We start from the raw sequence: 20,830 nt of genomic DNA, 5'->3' as shown, positions 1-20,830 counted from the left end.
AACACAATACATTCTTCAGAATCAGCTTTGTCAGGGGTAAGGGCGATCTTTTGGGAGAGGGGGAAAGCAAGAGAATATGAATATCATCAACTATAGGGGACCTTTGAAATAGAAAATAAACAAATAAACTAATTAAAATTGTATTTCAAATGAACAACATAACTACATTGAAGCATGAGGGTGGTGTGTGTGTGTGTGTGTGTGTGAGAAAGAGAGAGAACTAATTCAACATATGCATATTCTAACTTTTGAACACACCACTGGCATTTCAGCAACAACGATAATACCTATTACCAAGATCTTGGTTTCTAAGTATCATTCTCCACCAAAAAGAACCAAGTTTCCTTGGATAAACAGCTGGTCATCTGGTCTGGGGCAGGATGGAAAATAGAAAACCTTAGAACACTTGTCCCAGAAAATAAAGAATTATCCAAACAATGGTTGAAGGTGCTCCCTGGCCAAATTTGGGGAAATTTGAGCATCAAAATAAGTAATGATAATAAAGGAGTATAACTTACTGAATATAACAAAAATCTACAGGTTCACACTGAAACAAATAAGAAGAAAAAGCTCTTCTTTGGAGTTTAAAGCTAATTAACAGATTTAGAAGAAACAATGGAAACAGAACCACTATTTGGCAACTATCAGGCAAAAATCACTGATGAACATTAAAATTGGGGAGTGAAAGTTTGAGGGATAGCAGTATATTTACATGTCTTGATCTCCCTGTGAGATATTTATTAAATACAAAGTGAAAAGTACTGATTTTACAATGGAGAAATCTGGAAGAAACTACCTTTAACCAAGTGATCAAAATTAAGATCATGAATAGTCGAACAAATGGACATCATGTCCCTCCTGTAAGAAGGTATTCATACAAAAATGTATAATCCAAATCTAGTCATGAGGAAGCATTAGACAAACCCAAAGTGAGGGACAAAATAAGTAATCTGCACTTTGCAATAGAAGCAATGTCATTAAAAACAAATATTGAGGAACTATTCTAAACCAAAAAAAAAAAAAAGTACATATTATGTGATTCCATTTATATCAAACTCTAGAAAATGCAAACTAATGTATAGTGACGGAAAGAGTGTTTTCCTGAGGAGAAAGGGTGCAGGTAGGAGAGTAGGGACTATGAAGAGGTACAAAGAAATTTTGGGGAGTAATGAATTTTGACTGTGGTAATGTTCATACAGTGTATATGTCAGGCTTATCAAACTGTACTCTTTAAATACGTGCAGTTTATTATATGTCAATTATACCTCAGTAAAGTTGTTTTAAAAGTTTGAGGAACTATTCCAAATTAAAGGAGGTCAAAAGGATATTTTCTTATAGGCAAAATATGAATAAAGTCTGTGGGCTAGATAATAACAATGGTTCAATGTTAATTTGCTAATTTTGATAATAATAGGAGAGAATATCCTTGTTTTTAGGAAATACATTCTGTAGTATGCAAGGATAAACGGATATCATGTCTATGAAAAACTTACTCTGTTGATTCAGAAAAAAATATACACATGGGGAGGAGCTAAAAAGAGAGATAAAGTAATATGATAAAATGTTATCATTTGGCTGAAAGATAAACCAAATTCTCGATTACTACTCTTGCAATGTTTCTATAAAACTGGATATGTCAAAATAAAAGTTTTTTGTTTTGTTTTTAATAAAGAATGTGGTGCTTAGGAGATTGTGAGCAATAGCCAAGGTATTCATTCATTCGTTCATTAACAAATACTGGTTTTTCTCACACGGATGGACCTTGACAACAGTGGCCACACTTGCTTGCCAGAGCAAGTTTACAGAAAGAAACCACATGCCAACATCTAAATTTCTAAACCTGATTATTTGAGTTACAAATATATTCTTTTCATTTAACTAACAAGTGTTTATTTAGCACCTATCACTGTACCAAGGCTAGATAGGCACTAGAAAAACAAAGTACCCTGGAATGAATCTGGGGAACATGCACAGATATAGGTGTGGCACAGGGAGGGGTGAGTGAATGGGTGGAGTCTTGTCAGATAGGGAAAGGAAGAATATGTACCACGATCAAGGACACTGAGGCAGGATCATGCATGGTGAGCTTGGGGAAATATAAGTAGCTGGATACAGCTGAAACTTCAAGTATAATGTGAGAAGTGACAGCAAACAAGACAGAGGAGATCAGTCATGCCAAGATCTTGAATATTGGCACCTTCCCAGTGGTCCAGTGATAAAGAATCTGCCTTCCAATGCAGGGGACCCAGGTTTGATCCCTGGTCGGGGAACTAGGATCCCACATGCTGCGGGGCAACTAAGCCCACATGCCACAACTACTGAGCCTGCGTGCCTAAACTAGAGAGCCCACGTGCTGCAAACTACAGAGCCCACGCCCTCTGGAGCCCACACGCCACAGCTAGAGAGAGAAAACCTGCACGCCACAACTAGAGAGAAGCCCACGTGCTGCAAGACCCAACACAGCCAAAAAATAAAGATAAATAAATAAATAAATATTTTAAAAGAAAATCTTGGTATTCCATGCTAAGAAAGCTAGGCTTCATCTATAACTGGAAGGCGCTGAAAACCTTGCTCTATTTTCTTTTGTTATGAGTGAGATAAATTACATATACAGAAGAGCACTAAATGTATTAAACTACGAGAAACAGGGTTATAGAAAGAAAATTTGAACTGTACCTAAGGAGAACTGACTCAAATGACTCAACACCCTGACTTCCCAGCTAGCTGGTACCCTCAACCCAGAGTAGAAGTGCAATAAATACTTGCTGATAATAAAGAGGACACTGAAATTGTCCCAGTATGAGACAAAGGCTCAACTACAGCTGGAGCCAAGAAAATGGAGAGATAGAAGTGCTCTGATGTTGTAGAACAAGAGATACTACGAGAGTGAGAGAAAGGCATTAAACATGACTGAATTTTCCATTTTGGGTGACCGTGTAGACAGTAAGCCGTTAACCAAAAATGTAATGCAAGAGGAGGAGCCAGTTTAGAAAAGAAGAGAACAAACTTGTTTATACCTATTAGAGATACAGTACCTTTGGCAACAATGTCTATTGGCAATGTTACAAATCAGGAGCTTACCAGGGAGATCACTCTGTTACAAAAATATTGCTACTAAGTGTTTTAGATGTAAGTATGTAGACTATTAAGTTACTGGCCACATTTTGATCTACTCCCACATGTGTGAAGTGACTTGAGTAAATAAGATAGTTCATTGCAGTAAGATTTATAATAACAAAATATTTTAGAAATAACTTAAATGTCATCAATACATGATTGGCTAAATGTCTGATCTCTTATTTGCAATGTGTCAGTCAAATAGGAAGTCAGCATTTTTGGACAGATAATTTAAGTCCAGAATGAAGTAGAAAAAAGGTTGACTGAAATTAAGTTCATAATATTTTAAATTAATCTATTCTACTACACCCATATTCATAGTAGACTCAAAATAAATATAACTTCAAGTGAGTAATCTAAAAATCATAAAACACCATAGCTGACAGGTATTTTAACTAAAGCAAGTTTGAGTATTAACCAACCTCCATAAAATCCTTTAAACAAAGTCTAAGTCAACCAATATTTTTACTACCTTAGTTTCATAACTGTAATAATAAGTACAAATGTTTGCATGTCACTTTGGAGTTTAAAAACCATTTCCAACTTCTGATTACCATTGAATCTCAACAATCCTGTGAGCAGGTGAAAATCACAAGCCAAAAGTTGAGACGAAAGCTTTACCTTTACTATACCTCCAAGGCAAAGTTTCAAGATTAAAGATAGAGACAGTTTTATTCTTTCAAAAGGAAAGAAGTTTAATTCCTCTGGTTTCTCAGGCTGCAAGACAGTTAGTGACTTTGTGCTCCTAATTTTTAAATCTGTAACTCCCCAAAAAAGACACACAACTAGCCAAAATGAGGCACAGTGGAAAACCACATTTCATACAATTTCCCACATTTCATACAATTTCCCTATTCTTCATCAACACTTATAATGGAAGATCTTTATGTTCTAATTTTCTGAGACAAATTCTAAAAATAAGCTAATGCATCACTCAGTGCACAAGACATACTTCAGGTAGGTCCACAAATTCCTATAGGCAACTTAAAGCAACATTTTACCAAAGCACAAGGATGTAATACAGAAGCAAACTGTCTCCACACAAATCACACTACTAAGTCTCACAGGTGTCCCAAGCCCCTTGGGTATTCACTTACCTCCAAAGGCACAATGATGGATGGCTTCTTTTTCAGTTCCTCACATTTCCTCTTCTTACAGATCTGATGGCTGTTCTTTCTATTCTTGCAGTAGGTACATTCACCACAATTGGTCTTCTGCTGGCAGGGCTCACAGACCCCACATCGCTTTCGTTTCTTCTTTTCCAAAGTAGGTAGCAACGTTGTGTAGGAAGGAGAAGAGGAGGTACTGACAAGTGACACTGGCCTAGACACCACTGTGGTGTTGATGTCAACCATGCTGGTGGCACTGATCTGGGAGCTCCCTCCTTCCAATTTGCTGGGACTGGCCTGGGAGAGGTGGACAATGCCCTGTGAAGCATGGTGGAGTCCTCTCTCAGGGGCTATTGTGAACCCCTGAGTGTTAGCTGGCAGAAAGCTTATATGAACCTTCTTCTTATTTTCTATATTGTTTATAGCCATTGCAGGAGGTACCGAACTTATCTCTGAGTTTGATGATGGTTGAGGAGTGTGACCTAAGCCCGAAGGCAAAATCTGCATAGTGCCCTGGACCTCAAGTCCAGATGAAACAGTGCTCTGGGGCTCAGGCCATTCTGGGAAAGCATTACAGGTAGCAATTGGGTTAAGAGGTGCAGGAGGAAAGATATCGGGGTCTGAGGCAGTACCACCAACCATACCGAGGACTTGTTGATTTAAGAGAGCACCAAAGACCTCTCCTTGGACTGGAATAGCACCAGGAATCTCTGGTGGGCCTGGGGTCTCACCCAGAGGCTCTCCATGAACTGGGTTAGCACCAGGAACTTCCCATTGATGTGGGACAGCACTAAAGGCCTGTCCTAGGACAGGGGTGGTATCAGGAACTTCCTGTTCATCTGGGGTAGATTTGAGTACCTCTTGATGATCTGGTTTAGCACCAAGGGTTACTTGTTCTGAGCCTGCCAAGAGGAGTTTTATTAATGAGGTAGGATATATTGACCCACCAATAGACAAACAGTTTCTAAGGTCCAATTCAGGTACAACCTTATTAAAGCTGGAGGTGGGGCAGGAATCATGTTCACTTTTGATGGGATCCAGGTAAGAATCAGACAGCTTAAGAGATTCTACTCGTGAACCCAAATCTTCTAACTGAATGCTGGGGTTTCCTTCAGAGGTTACCCTGAGGGCTGCTTTTTGGAGCAAAGGAACACAGAGAGTGTCCTGAGCAAACATTCTAGGGGAATCACTGATATCATTCAATGTCTCTCTAGAGAATAGTCCTTTACCACCACGTGTCCCTTCCAATGACCCAGAAAGAACCTCTGCTGCAGGGCCACTATGAATAGAGCGATTTATTTTGGAATTCTCCACACTTTGGGACCAAGACTGGGTTGTCTCTTGGCTCTCATCTTTTATTAATGATGCATTTTGTATGCCAATTAGATTCTCTATATCAGGAGGGATTGAGGGGTCTTGCACTGGGACTGAATCACTTTCTGAGTGCTTTACTCCCACGTCAGTAAGTACCTTATAATCACACTCATGTTGCTTTCCTAGATTCTTAGGAGGTGGAACTTTCTTGGGTTTGGCTATGACCGCTGGGGGTTGGGAGAGTCGTCTGCTAAGAGAGGTGCTTCGGAGAGCCATTGTAAACCCATTGCAAGTTAAGGACTCTGGGTTCTGAAAAAGAACCTCAGTCCTATCCAAATTCATTCGTGCTGCTCCAGCTCTTGTCAGAAGGCTTCTGACTGGCATAGGCAGTTTGGGTTCTGTTTTTTTCTTAACACCTCTTTCTTGAATTAATTGCTTTAATTTTCCAGGGCTCACAGTCTTGACTGTCGCCACATTTTTGTTGGCTGGCTTAGATCCCTTCTTCAGTTGGCTGTTTTTCTTTTTGTTTAGATCTTCCCTCCTGACTAATTTGGAAGGCCTTGCATGGCGAGATCGAGACATAGCTACGGAGTAGGAAAAACTGAAAGGGCATGAGGAACAGAGTCATTGGTCCTTTGGAAAGTCTCACTTCTGAGGAGAATCCGGATGCACCATGGTTGTGTGTCAGTCGCAGGAGGTTTTGGTCTGAAATAACAATGACAAAACATTGGGAGTGAGTCTTTTTCCTATGCAGTCCCTCATTTGAAATAGAATATTTACTAGCAATTATTAATTAAAATTAAGGAACTGAGAATATTGACTGCAAAAGGAAAATATAATAGACATAAAACATACTAAAGTATCCTATAAATCCTGGATTCACAAATAAAGCTCCTTTAACTTTAATTTCTGTGACAACTGATTAAGGTGATGAAGTTCTTTGAATAAGCTAAGCATGGGAGTTTCTTTACATTAGAAACTGCAACTATGGACTTCCCTGGTGGCGCAGTGGTTAAGAATCCGCCTGCCAATGCGGGGGACACGGGTTCGAGCCCTGGTCCGGGAAGATCCCACATGCTGCACAGCAACTGAGCCCGCACACCACAACTACTGCAGCCCGTGCGCCTAGAGCCCGTGCTCCGCAACAAGAGAAGCCACCGCAATGAGAAGCCCACGCACAGCAGCCCCTGCTCTCCATAACTATAGAAAGCCCGCACGCAGCAGGGAAGACCCAATGCAACCAAAAAAAAAAAGAAAAGAAACCACAACTATTGCAGTTACATGTAGTTTAAAGCTCAAATCCTAATCTTTACAAATATGGATACTTAAAAAGTTATCTCCTAAGCTCTTTCCTCAGCACATCACCATACAGGCAGAGGTATCATCTGTTGGACAGTAAAGCTGGTAAAGCCAGAGGAAGAAGAGGCTTGTATTATCCAAGAAACTCTACTCTTTGGAGATCCAGTAACATTAATAACATATTCCAATTAACTATCCACAAATTTTGAGTTTTATACATGTACACAAAAGTAGCATAAACTCTTAGGAGTTAGTATTTACAGATTAGGTTACAAATAAGACTCACAGGTCCAACAAATAACTGTTGAGTACCTCCTCTGTATAAGGAAAGCATTGTGGCGGGCACTACCCACACCCAGAAATGATGTCCCTCCTTCCTCTTTCACCCGACTTAATCCAAAGATGGATGGTTCTAAACTCCCTTCTACCAAGGGTCCCAAAAGTCTCATGATCAATGCCTAGGCAAAGAAATTGGAAATAAAGAGAAAATGAGATAATTAGAACAGTAAAGCATACTAGATAAGCAACTATTATTTGAAAAGTAAGAAAAGAGGAGAAAATGAAAGGGGACTGACTAAGAGTCATCATCAGTTGCATTTTTGTCTCCTCAGATTGCCTACCCTGACCCCAAATAAGACCAAGCTATGAGGAAGAGTAAAGCTCACCATACAAAATATATCAGTAGACTTCCTAAAGATCATGGAATCAAGAGTGTGACAACAAACTGGGTGAGGATTCTTTAACAGTTGACAGGTTGCTGGATTTGTAAGAAAATCTGGTGTAGGAGAATGGTGACCAAAAACTGGTCTGCAACCAAGTGATCACCAGTCCGTGGTGAAATGAGAAAAAAAAAAAAAAAAAGAGGCTGAGTACACCTGAAACTAACACAACACTATAAATCAACTACACTTCTATTAAAAAAAAATGAGGCCATATAAAGTTTTTCATAAGGTTGAATTTATTATTATTTAATCATGCTTTCCTGTTTTCTCTCATTAAAATGTCCTTTCTAAAAAACATGGAGAATTCCCTGGCAGTCCAGTGGTTAGGATTCTGCACTTCCACTGCAAAGGGCACAGGTTCAATCCCTGGTTGGGGAACTAAGATTCTGCAAGCTGCGAGGCTTGGCCAAATAAATAAATAAAGTAATAAAAGTCCTTTTTTTATGAAAGGGTGGAGATAGGCTTATTTTTTTAATGTTATTACTTGGCAAAGTAAAAATTTGACAGCCCTCTACCAATTCTCAAATTTTGGTTTTGTTTTTGTTGTACTCATCTGATCCCGGTAAACCTGGGATGCACTAGTTGGTTTAGTGGCTAGAGATGGTGTCACATCAGAAAACCCTGAATGTGAATCTGTGATCACCAGCTGTGTCCTTCAGCAAACTACTTAACAGGAGTCAAGTTTTCTGCATCTGAAATGAGGTTGTTTTGAGATATCAATGGGCTCCTCTGAGGAAAACCTAGTGGTAGTGGTTTCATCCTTGTGATATCTGAGGTAAGAAGAAGGACTTTGGAATTAGGTAGACATGGGTTCAATTTCCAGATCAGAAACATTACTAGCCATAAGCTTAATGGTAGTTGTCATTATTGTAGAACAAGTTTAATCCTCAGTCTGCCATATCCTGCAAAACAAGATCTACTTCTTTTGTTTCTGTTCTCATCTAACACGTTGTAGGCCACACACTACAATAAAAGATCTCAGAGAACATTTAGAGTCAAAGCATTGAGCCTTTAAGAAAGACTTTTAAAATAGACATTAGTGATAACATTAACCACAAGAAAAATAACATTTTGATAAACCTGTGCTGAATACAAATAGTAGGCCAGAGAATACTCCACTTGAGTTCTTGGTATCTAAGCTTATGGCTTTCCCCCTTTTCTTCAAAAAAAAAAAAGTCTGGCTGCACTACCTCTTTGGCTGTGAAAAGCTGTAGGATGTTTTCTCCAAAGACCACTGACTTTTGTACCAGCATTTTTAGAAAACAAAAGACATTCCAATTCTAATCTCCAGAAAGTCAGCAATCTTTATAAGGATGTTTTTTCGGATAACAAAAAACAATCCATTCCATTCTCTAGAAATTCAACAATATCTGTCTAAACATGCTTTATCTCTTATATCAGGATTACCTTGCTAAAAAATTATTAAGAGCATATAATCTAAATATTGCAATCAGCTATGAAAATTAAAATTCATATATGTTGCAAGTAATCTGAATATGCCAGAGGGTGTCATGGGATCTGCTTTTGAAAGTAGTTTATAAATTGATCTCTGTCTCATATATTCTTTTATATTTTTAAATGGAAGTGCTTTAGAAATCCAGACTTGTAATTAAGATAATGTTTACTATTCAAACCTTATCTCTTGAAAAAGAGCCTGTCAAGGAAATGGAAAAGGTATGAGCAACATGGATTGGAAAGATGTGGCCTCTTTGAATGGTAACAGCCTTTTTATGAGATTGTGAAAGAGGCCAATGACCCCTGAAAAACCCAAATGCAGGGAAGAAACCACTGGGTACCACCCAGCCAAAGAAACAATCAGAAACAAAATAAGGACTCCCACAAGATCTTAATTTTACTTGGCTCCAATGATGAAATGTACCCCCCCTTTTGTAAATAAACTAAGTTATCCCCAGGGCTGGGGGGGCTGGATGGGGGGAGGAGTCCATGCTATTATATAGATCCACATTTAAATATGGAATTATCTGCACAGATGTTATGAAATTTATTTTCCTTATTAATTTGTAAACATTATTAAATGCTTTATTTCCTTTTTTTGTGCTTTTATTTACTACAGAGTGTTTGTCATAGAAAAATACATTTACAATTAAATACTAATTCCACTTCTGTTTTTCATTTCTGATGAAAACTGACATTTCAATATTTCTCAAAATCAGTTTTATTCTACTTGAGTATATTCAAGAGTCTTAGTGTTACTGAGGTTGCTACAGGATAACATGATTGGAGAGAAAATAAGAGAATAATGTCCCTGTTATCAAACATATATAGCAGGCCCCGGAGGGAGGAACCACATGCAATTAATTGACACTATCCTGTGAGTTTTTGTTTTCCTAGAAGAGAAAACAAAGTGAAACAAACAAACAAAATTCCCAACAACTGTGGGATGCAAAACATTACTTAACTAGTCTTTTCACCAGAGGGCACCAAGACCCCTAACCTATAATAAAAAAAAAATTTTTTTTTTCCAGGAGATATGGGCCAACTCAAAATTTGAAACATGCAAAGAGATGCCAGCCCAAGGAAGAAAATATAAGATTACAGAGAAAGCGGAGAAGTGGCAAGATCAGGCCCCAGGGCCTATGTAAGGATCTGCTAATTATTCACACATAATTTAAACATACCTAACCAAATTGGTCAACAAACAGGATCAGACTTTTGCCTCAATATTATCTGAGCTTACTAAGTAGTCAGCCTTTCCCTAAAGAGTCTTAAAAAAAAAAAAAAAAAAAGCAATTGTTTGATGTGATCACCTTGCCTGGAAACTGAAAAGCTGACTTCCTAAACTGTATCAGTTGTCTGTAAAGGACAATATCAACAGTACCGTGTCAGAAAAATTCTCTCCCACTTACATCCCCCCTCCTCCTTCTGGATCTCCCAAAGTCCCCTGGGCAGGAAGTGGCTGAACTGATATATCCATCCAGCCCACATGTCAATTTAAAATTATACTGCAATCCTTCCCACCACCAGCAGTGGCCAAAAAAGTAGTATTTGCATACATAGAGCTAGCTGCAAAAGAAACTCTGATTTAATAGTCACTCCATTCAGCTCCTTAGAATTTAAAGGCTACTGCACTTGACTGAGAAATACAAGACTTAAAACATTTCTTTTTAAAAGGCACCACCTGGCTTAGTTTCCTCCAGCAACTTAGTGCTAAAGGAAGAGGAGGTGGGCGGGCTGCTTGCAGTTCCTAGATAGTTTTGTACCACAGGAAGTGTGAGAGCCTTCGGCACATGGAAAGGCTATGGAGGGAAACTCACTAGAATGCCAGCAGATTTAGTCAAAGGCTCCTTCCATATGTAAAACACCCCTGCTGCCCTGCAGAGAGCGAAGAAAAAAAGGCCAAAAAGGGCCACAGAAAAGGGAAGGGACAAGTTAAATGGAGATGGAATGACCATTCCAAAAACAAGAAAAGCATAAAACACGTGGGGAAGAAGAGGAAAAAGCAGAAGGAAGAAAATGTCTAAAATGGAAAAAAAAAAAAAAAAGCCAAAAAGTAGAGGAAGGGGAAGGGCTATATAGTAATAAAGCTGGAATATAAAAAGACAACTGGGATCAAAATGCTGAAGACTAAAGGTAGAAAGATGGAGGGGGTGGAAAAAGAGAAACTTAAGTGTACAGAGAAGGAAAAATACACAGGCAAAGAAGAGGGTGGGGGAGGGGAGGGACGAACAAGATAAAGAAGATTGGAGGAGGAAGAGAAACAAAGGGCAGGGACAGAGGTGATCCAAACCTCCAACCGATCAATTCTGGTAGACCAGAGCTGGGAGCCATAGTTAACCCTCATTAAAATGGTAAGCGGTGATCCAGGAGTTCTTAATCTGAGCTACCAATCTTTGCAAAGAGATACAGACAGTATACTAACAACTCTCGTACTTGATTCGGAAGTTTAATTGAAATCATAACATTGTTTTAAACACTGTCATACATTGACAACCAACCTAATTAAGATCTCTTAATTGGGGAGGCAAGGGACTTGGGCTTTAACCTGTATAACTAATACAAACCAATAAAACCAATAAAATCAGGAAGCGCACCCAACATCACGTTACCTGAGGCTTTTAGTTCTTAGAAACAACGCTGACCAATCCCCAAACGTCTCCTTATCTACACACCCGCCTTGTTTAATTGTAGACAAAATTCCTAATATGCCTTAAAAAGCTCTCGCCCTAACTGGGTCACAAACACCTTTTCCATATTCATTTTGGCATCCTGAGTGAGGACTGAGGAAGCCAACGTTTTTATTTTACTCTTTAACGTTGAGATGGGGAGGAGAGAAGGATGGTCCCTTTTCGGTTCAGGGCGGACCTGGGGTTGCTACCCTGTAGCACCGCCCTGCAACTGAAGTGGGTGCAAGCGCTCAGCGCACCCTGCCGACACTAGGCTGTGCACCTCATCTTTTCCTCGCTCAGGGTCTTGAAACACTTTTCAAACATGTCTTTATAAACTGATCCTCACTATGATATATCATGCAGCTCACTGTGTGCCCGAGAGTGTTACGGGGGAGGAAAGAGGCACTGGAGCGACCTGGTTAATTTGGGAGGAGGACGAGTTGCCGGCGGGGGAAAAGTCTCCTAGTTCAAGCAATATCTGTTCTCTTGTTGATACATTAATTTTTACTGGGTCAGAAAAGCCCAATCTGTGTTCCCCATTACCGTGGAAAGTCTACTGGGGCAGGCCAGCAACTCCCCGACCACTTTCTGTAGAAATTTATGGACTGCACACAGCCCTTAGGAGCCGAATGGTTTGGGAGTGTGGGTGAGAGGGAGGGAGGGGAGGGGAGGAAAAGAAGAGAGGGGTGAGGGGGAGACGGCGAGAGACCTAGCCCAGCCCCGGGCCCTCACGTGCCGCTCGGCCGGTCCCCGGCACCCGGCTCTGCGGACCTCTCACCCTTGGGGCCCGCTCCGGGATTCCGCCCTAGTGGGACTGATGCGACGGCAAGCCAGCGCGTTCGGCGACGGCGGGGCGCTCGTAAGAGTTTTTAGAAGGCCATTTTGACAGAACACTGTTCTATTCCTCCGCTCTCTTCTTCCCGGATCGGCGTTAACTCCAGGTCAGCCTCTGGCAAGACTCTCCTACCACCTCCACTCCAAAAGCTGCGTCCCCGAAGCCCCCTCCCGGAAAAGCTCCAGGAGGCAAGTGCCAAACGTTTTCTCCAGGAACCGGCCCCCTATATTAGCATAGGGGAGGGAGAAAACTTGTCTGGGGGTACGCTTGAGCGTGGGACAGCCAGGGTTGCCCTACCCGCACCTTGCCCTCACTCTTCCCTCTCTCCTCAGCCCGAGGCGCATCAATCGCCGGCCCAGTCAGGCATCACCCCCCCAGGCCGCACTTGCCCTCCCCCCGCAATCCGGTTTCCAAAGGAGCCCGGGGTCCTACCTCGAGGCGCTCCAGCTTTCCCCACCCGGCGCCGCAGCCGTGTCCTCCGGCCGGGGGGCATTGTTTGCCACCCGCAACAAAAGCGCCCCAAGCAGCCCTGGGTGGGGGGGTCGCCGCGGGGAGCGGGCGCACCCCCGCCGCCCCGGCGGCCCCGCGGACGCCGAGCCCCGGCCCACGTCCAGCCCCAGCGGTACACTGCCCCTCGCAACGCCTTCCGGCCTCCGCGTGTGGCTCCCCGGACCCCTGCCCTCTGCCCCAACCCCAGCTCACCACTGGCCCCCTCAGGCTCCGAGGGCTGCGCGCGTCCCCCCGGCTCCAAGCCTGCACCAGCCCTCGGGCAAACTTTCCAACTTGCGCTCGTCCCCACAACTTCGGAGCCCAGGGCCCCGGCGGACGCGAGGGGCGCGGGTGGGCCCCGGGTGAACACCTACCGGCTCCTGGCAGGGTCAGGGCCCGAGCCCCCGGGGTGGGCGACTGCTTCGCAAAGGTCCACAGCGGAAAGGCAGGTAGAGTTGCATGACTGGGGCGGGTCAGGGGGGCGTCCCGGGGGGCAGACCCGGGAGCAGAGGGCCCAGCGGCTGCGCGCACAAAGCGGCGCGGGAGCGGACTGCGCTGCCACTCCCCGCCAGGTCAGCCCCCCGGAGCAGCACTGTCTCCCCAGGACAGACCTCAGGGAGCGAAGCTGGGGCTCTGCCTTCCCTGGACCCTGCACTACTGAGCGAGAGGCAAAACGCGAGCTGGATTTCCCCAAACTGGAGCTGGACTCCTCTCTCGACCCTTACCCCTCCTCTTGGCCCTCCTCTCTCTTGACATTTTTTTTTTTTTTTTTAAGGTCAAAGGAGAGTATTGAAGAGGGAGAGCGTTGTCAACGTTTTCTTGTCATTATCTTTTTTCCGAGGGACTCTCGGGCTGAGAGAAAAGTTTTAGGGTCTCTCAATTGAATGTTTATAGGTACATTAATGGGACGCCAGGTCAGAGATGACACCATTGAGGCATATCTGCGTCGCGAGCAACGGAAAACTGCCCTCAACACCTTAGAGAGAAGCCAGAGGAGGGTTGTGTTCCCTTGACTCAGAGCTTGATGTCTGCAAAGGTCGTCATAGCATTTTTGTTAGTTATTTGCCCCCGTACTTTGGAGGTATTCACTTTATGGATGAAGAAATGAAGGCACAGGAAGAAGTAAGTTTTTATCATTAGGAGGAATAACCAGTAGCATTATGCCAAAATTAAGACTGCCTGGGGCATCTGAATTTCTCCCTAAGTGTTTGATGGCTGTTGCTTCTTCCAGCAGTCAGTTATTAAACAGACATGGGAATCCAGATCTTCAATGGAGTCACAGTGGTAAGGAAAATGCTGTTCATGGAACAATCATTCCTCCCAGGTCAAACTTCAACGGAAGGGATAGACTCCTTCTATCACTGCCTTCCACACCATTCTACCCCCATTCTGCACATAATTTTTATTCTTTGTTATACCTGCATTAATAAGCATAACCAGATTGTTCTTTTGAGAAAGATTCCTAAACTTTCAACCTTTCTCACTGATTGATTCATTCAAACTTATTATTGAGTTAGAAGCTAGGCCTACAGAGTTGAATGCAAGTTTCTTCCTACCCAGGAGGAACACATTCTGGGTTTGCAAGCAGAACAAACTAATGGCTGCACTACAGTGTTTTCAGTGCTACAGTCAGATAAATACATTGATTGGAGAAAGAAATATGAAAGAAATAAGGTGTTTAAAATAAATCTTATCTGAAAAATGGGACTCTTCTCAGTCAATGTTTCCAAAAGCCTAATTGTTAATATCTTGTCAGAGTTTGACTCAAAACTTGATTTTCTTACAGAACGAAAGGAGAAAGACTATCATGTAATAGCAATATCCTGGCTTTTGTCAATTAATTGAAATGATTAACTTAAAAAAGTATTGAAATGGGAAAATCACACAAAGATGTAGAAAAATGACCATGGTGGGACTTCCCTGGTGGTCCAGTGGTAAAGAATCCGCCTTACAATGCAGGGGACGTGTGATCCCTGGTCAAGGAACTAAGATCCCACATGCCCCGGGGCAAGTAAGCCCTCTCGCCATTACTACTAAGCTCGTGGGCCTCAACTAGAGAGCTGGCATGCCGCAAACTATAGAGCCCATGTGCCCTGGAGCCTGCGCGCCACAACTAGAGAAGAGAAAACCTGCACACCACAACTGAAGAGAAGCCTGTGCGCCGCAATGAAAGATCCCACATGCCTCAACGAGGATACCATGTGCTACAACTAAGACCAGGCACAGCCAAAAATAAATTAAATAAATTAAAAAAAAAAAGACCATGGCAATGCTTATTCTCTTCATTCCATAAATATTAGTTGAGTCCATACCATGTGCCAGGCACAGTTCCATACTTTGGGGAAACAGCAGTGAGCAAAATGAAACCTCTGCTCTTGTGGTGCTTGCATTCAATCATGGAACAGGGCCAGGAGAATAAAAAAGGCTAGAAAGCAGAATACGTATAGTGTGTCAGATGGTGATGGTCAGAGGCAGGGGAAAGAAAGCAGAGAAGAGGACAGGGAGTGCTGGGGAAGGCTGTAATTTTAAATACAATGATCAGCTCATGGAATAGATCTGAAAGAGATTAAGGAAGGAAACGGGGAAGAGTTTATGCTTAGGAGGGAGCAAGTGCAAAGGCCCTGAAGGTAGGTTTGTGTCTGCGGCAACACAATTTCACTGCATTTCACAATGGTAAAAAAAAATTGGGGGCTTCCCTGGTGGCGCAATGGTTGAGAATCCGCCTGCCGATGCAGGGGACACGGGTTCGAGCCCCGGTCCGGGAAGATCCCACATGCTGCGGAGCGGCTAGGCCCGTGAGCCACAACTACTGAGCCTGTGCATCTGGAGCCTGTGCTCCGCAGCAAGAGAGGCCGCAAGAGTGAGAGGCACGCGCATCGCGATGAAGAGTGGCCCCTGCTTGCTGCAGCTAGAGAAAGCCCTCGCACAGCAACGAAGACACAACACAGCCAAAAAAAAAAAAAAAAAAAAAAAAAATTGGAAACTGTAAGTGCCCATCAAAAAAAACAAAAAAAAAAAGATAACTTCCACTGACCAAGTCTGAGACAATTTTTAGTTTGGAAAAGAAGTTTAGCTTGGAAAAACAAATTTGGAAGTCATCAGCATGTAGATGACATTGAAAGCCACTTTGGCATCTGAGACTTAAACATAGCACCTAGCAACGTCATGTCCATCTGAACCTGTTAGAAAAGGGGTCTGATAATTATAACAGAAACTAAAAGGTTGAACAAGTCATGAGAAGCTAAACAATAACATGAGGTGTCTACCCAAGGAGAAAATGCAATTCTTTCCAGTTCTCAATATCAAAGAATAAATGTTTAAGCAATTTCCCACTATCCTTATCTATTCTTTCCTAATAACAAAACAAGAATTCCTGTCTTATTTCCAAACACCTCTCTAGGAAAGAGATGTGAAAATACACATAAGGTGAGTATTGGAACTGTGCTTATATAGCTTCCTAAATACATAACTGTACTTTCATCTTAGCTGCCCTGCTTACTAATTACCTTAGGCAGTGTCCTAAGGAAAAATATATACTCCCCTCACACACACACACACACACACACACACACACACACACACACACACACACACGAGTTTCTTTCCTAAGGAATATAATCTCTATTGACAAAAAAAAATTTTTTTATTCCATTGGAAAAATTTCTTAAATTGGCAATACTAAGTGTTGATGAGGAACTCTTACACATTCCAAGTAGTATAAATGGTACAAACAAATAAGAAAGGCAAACTTATGATTCTCTATAAAGACAGCAGGGATAGATAGATAATATAATACTAGGTAGGAAAAAGTTAATAGTCTCTTGGTGATCTGGGACACTACAATCTACAAGGTCCTGGAAGAGCAGGGGAGGCTGGGCAAGATAAACCTACAATAATAGCTCAGCACTGAAAAAGATATAACAAAGTCAATTCTGCTAGGAGTCCAAGAGAGCAAGGAAAATTTAAAGTAGAAAAGACCCAAGGGAATTCTCAGAGAATTTGCATGGAGCAGGTTTGCAGGAATTGGTATTTACTGGTCAGTTTACTGGCAGACACAGACTTAAGGTCTTTTTCTCACTCAAGCTTCTAAGTTGAATCCAAAGATTGTCAAGAATACACAGGATACGTACAATACATGGTAGGTACAAACCAAAAGACACCTCAGTAGAGAAGGTGGAAGAAAGAGGAAATCAAATTGATACTGTAAGGGAGAAAAAAAAATTGGGATTGCCAGAATTGGTTTTGGAAGGAACTGGAAAAATTAGCATACCTTCATAGTAACTGTAGAGCATGAAGATATAGTCTAGTTATGATAATGAAACAGGATCTTTTATGATATAGTCAGCTTCCAAAAGGACCATATATCAAATCAAGAACTTGAGTGTGATCAAGTATGGTTTTGGTGAAAACTCCTTCCCTACTTTCTATTACAAGATCAGGCCATTTTCTCCATTTATGCCTTGTCCAGCAACTTTAATGGTAAGCTTTCCAACCCACTAATTCATTTGTCCGCTTAACCTCTCCCAAATTCAACATGGAAGCACCCTGACTTGACTTCTATATCCCCATCATTCATTTTCTCTGCTGCTTGCCAGCGGCAGAATTCTGTGGGAGCCTTAGCCAGCTTTGAAATCTTAAGACCTAAATCTGCCTGAGGTCTTTATTTCTCCTCAGCAATCCTTATTTGGGAAGATTTTGAGTATCCTCCCGCCATGGGACCTGTTCTAAGCCTTCCTATGCCTCACCTCCAAAGCTGCCCATAGCCCAGGCTGTCAAGAGAGGCCCTCAGGGGACTTTCCTGGCAGTCCACTGGCTAAGACTCTGCCCTTCCACTGCAGGGGTCAGGGAACTAAGAAACTAAGATCTCACATGCCAAGTGCTGTGGCCAAAAAAAAAAAAAAAAAAAAAGAGGCCCTCAAGCAATAGGTTTCTTTTTTTCTTCTTCTGTTTTATTGAATATAAACGACATACAGCACTGTGTAAGTTTAAGGTGTCCAGCATAATGATTTGATTTACAAACATCATGAAATGATGGCCACAGTAAGTTTAGTGAACAACCTTTATCTCATATAGATACAAAATAAAAGAAAAAACAATATCTTTTCCTTGTGAGGAAAACTCTTAGGATATACTCTCCTAACAACTTTCATATTCAGTGTACAGCAGTGTTATATTTATCATGTTGTACATTATATCTCCAGTACTTATTTACCTTATAATTGGAAGTTTGTACCTTTTGACCACCTTCACCCAATTCCCCCTCCCCCTTCCCCCAACTCCTCACTTCTGGTAACCACAAATCTGATCTCCTTTTCTATGAGTTTCTTTGTTTGTTTGTTTTTGAAGTGTAATTGACCTACAACACTATGTTAGTTCCTGGTGCACAGTATTTCTATACATTACAAAATGATCACAATAGATTTCTTATTAACCTTTCCCTCCCTTGCTCAACAGTACAATTTCCTTCCTTACCTGAAGTTTCTTCCCTGTTATGGGGCTGTCCATTATCTTGTGTCCTTTAGCTTAGTCTCCATGCTACATTTTTTTTTTTTTTTTTTTTTTTTAGGCTCTGTTGGGTCTTCATTGCAATGCGTGGGCTTCTCTAGTTGCAGCGCCCGGGCTTAGTAGTTGTGGCATGCAGGCTTAGTTGTGGTACGTGGGATCTTGGTTCCCCAACAAGGGATTGAACCCGGGCCCCTTGCATTGAGAGTGCAGAGTTTTAACCACTGGACTACCAGGGAAGTCCCTTCATGCTACTTTATTTAAGCAGTTTTTACTACATTAATGAGCCCTTCCTTCTAGCATCTTCAGTCTCTTCTTCATTAGCGCTTTCTCTGCTGTCTAGGGGTTGTCCATGTTTATCATGCCCAGGTCATGCCTGCTTGACCTTGCTCTCCCATCTACCTTTAGCTCTATTTCTCTCCATGGCAAATTCTGTTTTTTGCTGTTTCTTGTTCCTATAACATCTGTTTATTTCTGAGTCCCCTGACCTACTCTCCTGAAGTTACATTCACAACACAGCTTCATTCTCTTTTTGTCCCCCTGCATTTTGAAATTCCTCAGTCCTGGAATTCTGCAACACCTATAGGCCATCCTGGTTCTCCTCCTATAAGTCCAACCAAAATGCCTTCACCATCTTCTTTCTCTGGATGCTTCCTTCTTCAGACCCCTCTTGGCACTGCAAGCACTTCGAGACTCTTGGTCCAGCTGTAGACTTCCAAGGCTGACTCTCCAGCCATGAATGAATGGGCTTGTTTTGGTTTTGTTTTGTTTTAACTTTTTGGCCTCACCCTGTGGCGTGTGGGATCTTAGTGTCCCGACCAGGGATCGAACCTGCGCCCCCTGCATTGGAAGCACTGAGTCTTTTTTTTTTTTTTTTTTTTGCGGTACGGGGGCCTCTCACTGTTGTGGCCTCTCCCGTTGCGGAGCACAGGCTCCGGACGCTCAGACTCAGCGGCCATGGCTCACAGGCCCAGCCGCTTCGCGGCATGTGGGATCTTCCCGGACCGGGGCACGAACCCGTGTTCCCTGCATTGGCAGGCGGACTCTCAACCACTGCGCCACCAGGGAAGCCCGGAAGCACAAAGTCTTAACCACTGGACCACCAGGGAAGTCCCCAGCCCTGAAGGTTTTGCTCTGTAACTGCAGCCCATTATCTCTAACCCCTGAAGAACTGTGCTGTGTTCCTGACCTCTTTTTTTGCATTTTTCACCTGAGACATTCTGGGACCTGCTCCGCTCTGATTCTTCCTTCTCGTTGCCTCACACATCGTGACCTCTACATAGTAGGCACATTAAAAACAACTGACTGAATTATTTCTGAATGTTTTCTTCCTCCCCTCTGAGAATTCATTTAAAGCTGTCTTGATTATTTGGTGAGTCTGTTCTAACAAACATACTTTCTCCAGCTCTGTGAATAGAGGGGATGAAAAAGTTGGGACAGATACAGGTCTGCCTGGAATGTCCTTCTCCCTCCGGCTCCGTCCTCTCCTTCCTCTACATTATTCTCATTCTTGCCAACCTGGAAAACTTATCTTCATCCCTAAAAACCCAGCTCACAAAACTCCTTGTCTGTGAAGCCTCATGTAATAACCCAGGCAGAATTAGAAGCTTCATAGCTCTCTCCACACTGCTTCTGCAGCAGCCCCAGATCTCTGTCATAGCACTTCGCACACACTCCACTCTAGTTACCAAACTGTATGTCTCTCAAAGGACTTCTCTTCCTTTTTTTATATTCCCAGTGCTAGCTCAGGACTTAGCACAAAGCAGATACCCAATAGCTCAAGAAACTTTGTTAAATGTCTCAGAGGACTTCCCTGGTGGCACAGTTGTTGAGAATCCACCTGCCAATGCAGGGGACATGGGTTCGAGCCCTGGTTCTGGAAGATCCCACATGTCGCGGAGCAACAAAGCTTGTGCACCACAACTACTGAGCCTGTGCGCCACAAAGAAGAGTAGCCTCCGCTCGCCACAACTAGAGAAAGCCCACGTGCAAGCAATGAAGACCCAACGCAGCCAAAAATTTTAAAAATAAATAAATAGGGCTTCCCTGGTGGCGTAGTGGTTGAGAGTCTGCCTGCCAATGCAGGGGACACGGGTTCGTGCCCCGGTCCGGGAGGATCCCACATGCCGTGGAGCGGCTGGGCCCGTGAGCCATGGCCGCTGAGCCTGCGCGTCCGGAGCCTGTGCTCCACAACGGGAGAGGCCACAGCTGTGAGAGGCCCGAGTACCGGAAAAAATAAAAATAAATAAATAAATAAATAAATAAACGCCTCTCAGAGGTCCTTTTTTTTTTTTTTTTTTTTTTTGCGGTACGCGG

The 20,830-nt window shown here is 42.7% G+C and overlaps 1 protein-coding gene across 4 annotated transcripts in view; it reads right to left on the bottom strand.

The window, feature by feature from the left end:
* The window catches only part of TET1 (tet methylcytosine dioxygenase 1), a 132,155-nt gene extending 125,923 nt beyond the window's left edge, over window positions 1-6,232 (bottom strand). For 3 of the 4 annotated variants that reach the window (XM_007121056.2, XM_055081283.1, XM_007121055.2), the window contains exon 1: window positions 4,215-6,122. In XM_007121056.2, the coding sequence (XP_007121118.1) occupies window positions 4,215-6,122 (1,908 nt within the window). Of the gene's footprint in view, window positions 1-4,214 lie in introns of all 4 variants that reach the window. The other variant, XM_024132182.2, reaches the window with a different exon arrangement.
* Window positions 6,233-20,830: the final 14,598 nt, after the last annotated feature.

The sequence above is a fragment of the Physeter macrocephalus genome, chromosome 20, assembly GCF_002837175.3.
Source record: "Physeter macrocephalus isolate SW-GA chromosome 20, ASM283717v5, whole genome shotgun sequence".
NCBI classification, from domain to species: Eukaryota; Metazoa; Chordata; class Mammalia; order Artiodactyla; family Physeteridae; genus Physeter; species Physeter macrocephalus.
The sequence above is the reverse complement of the archived record's forward strand: the minus strand, read 5'-3'. Positions and strand labels throughout refer to the sequence as shown.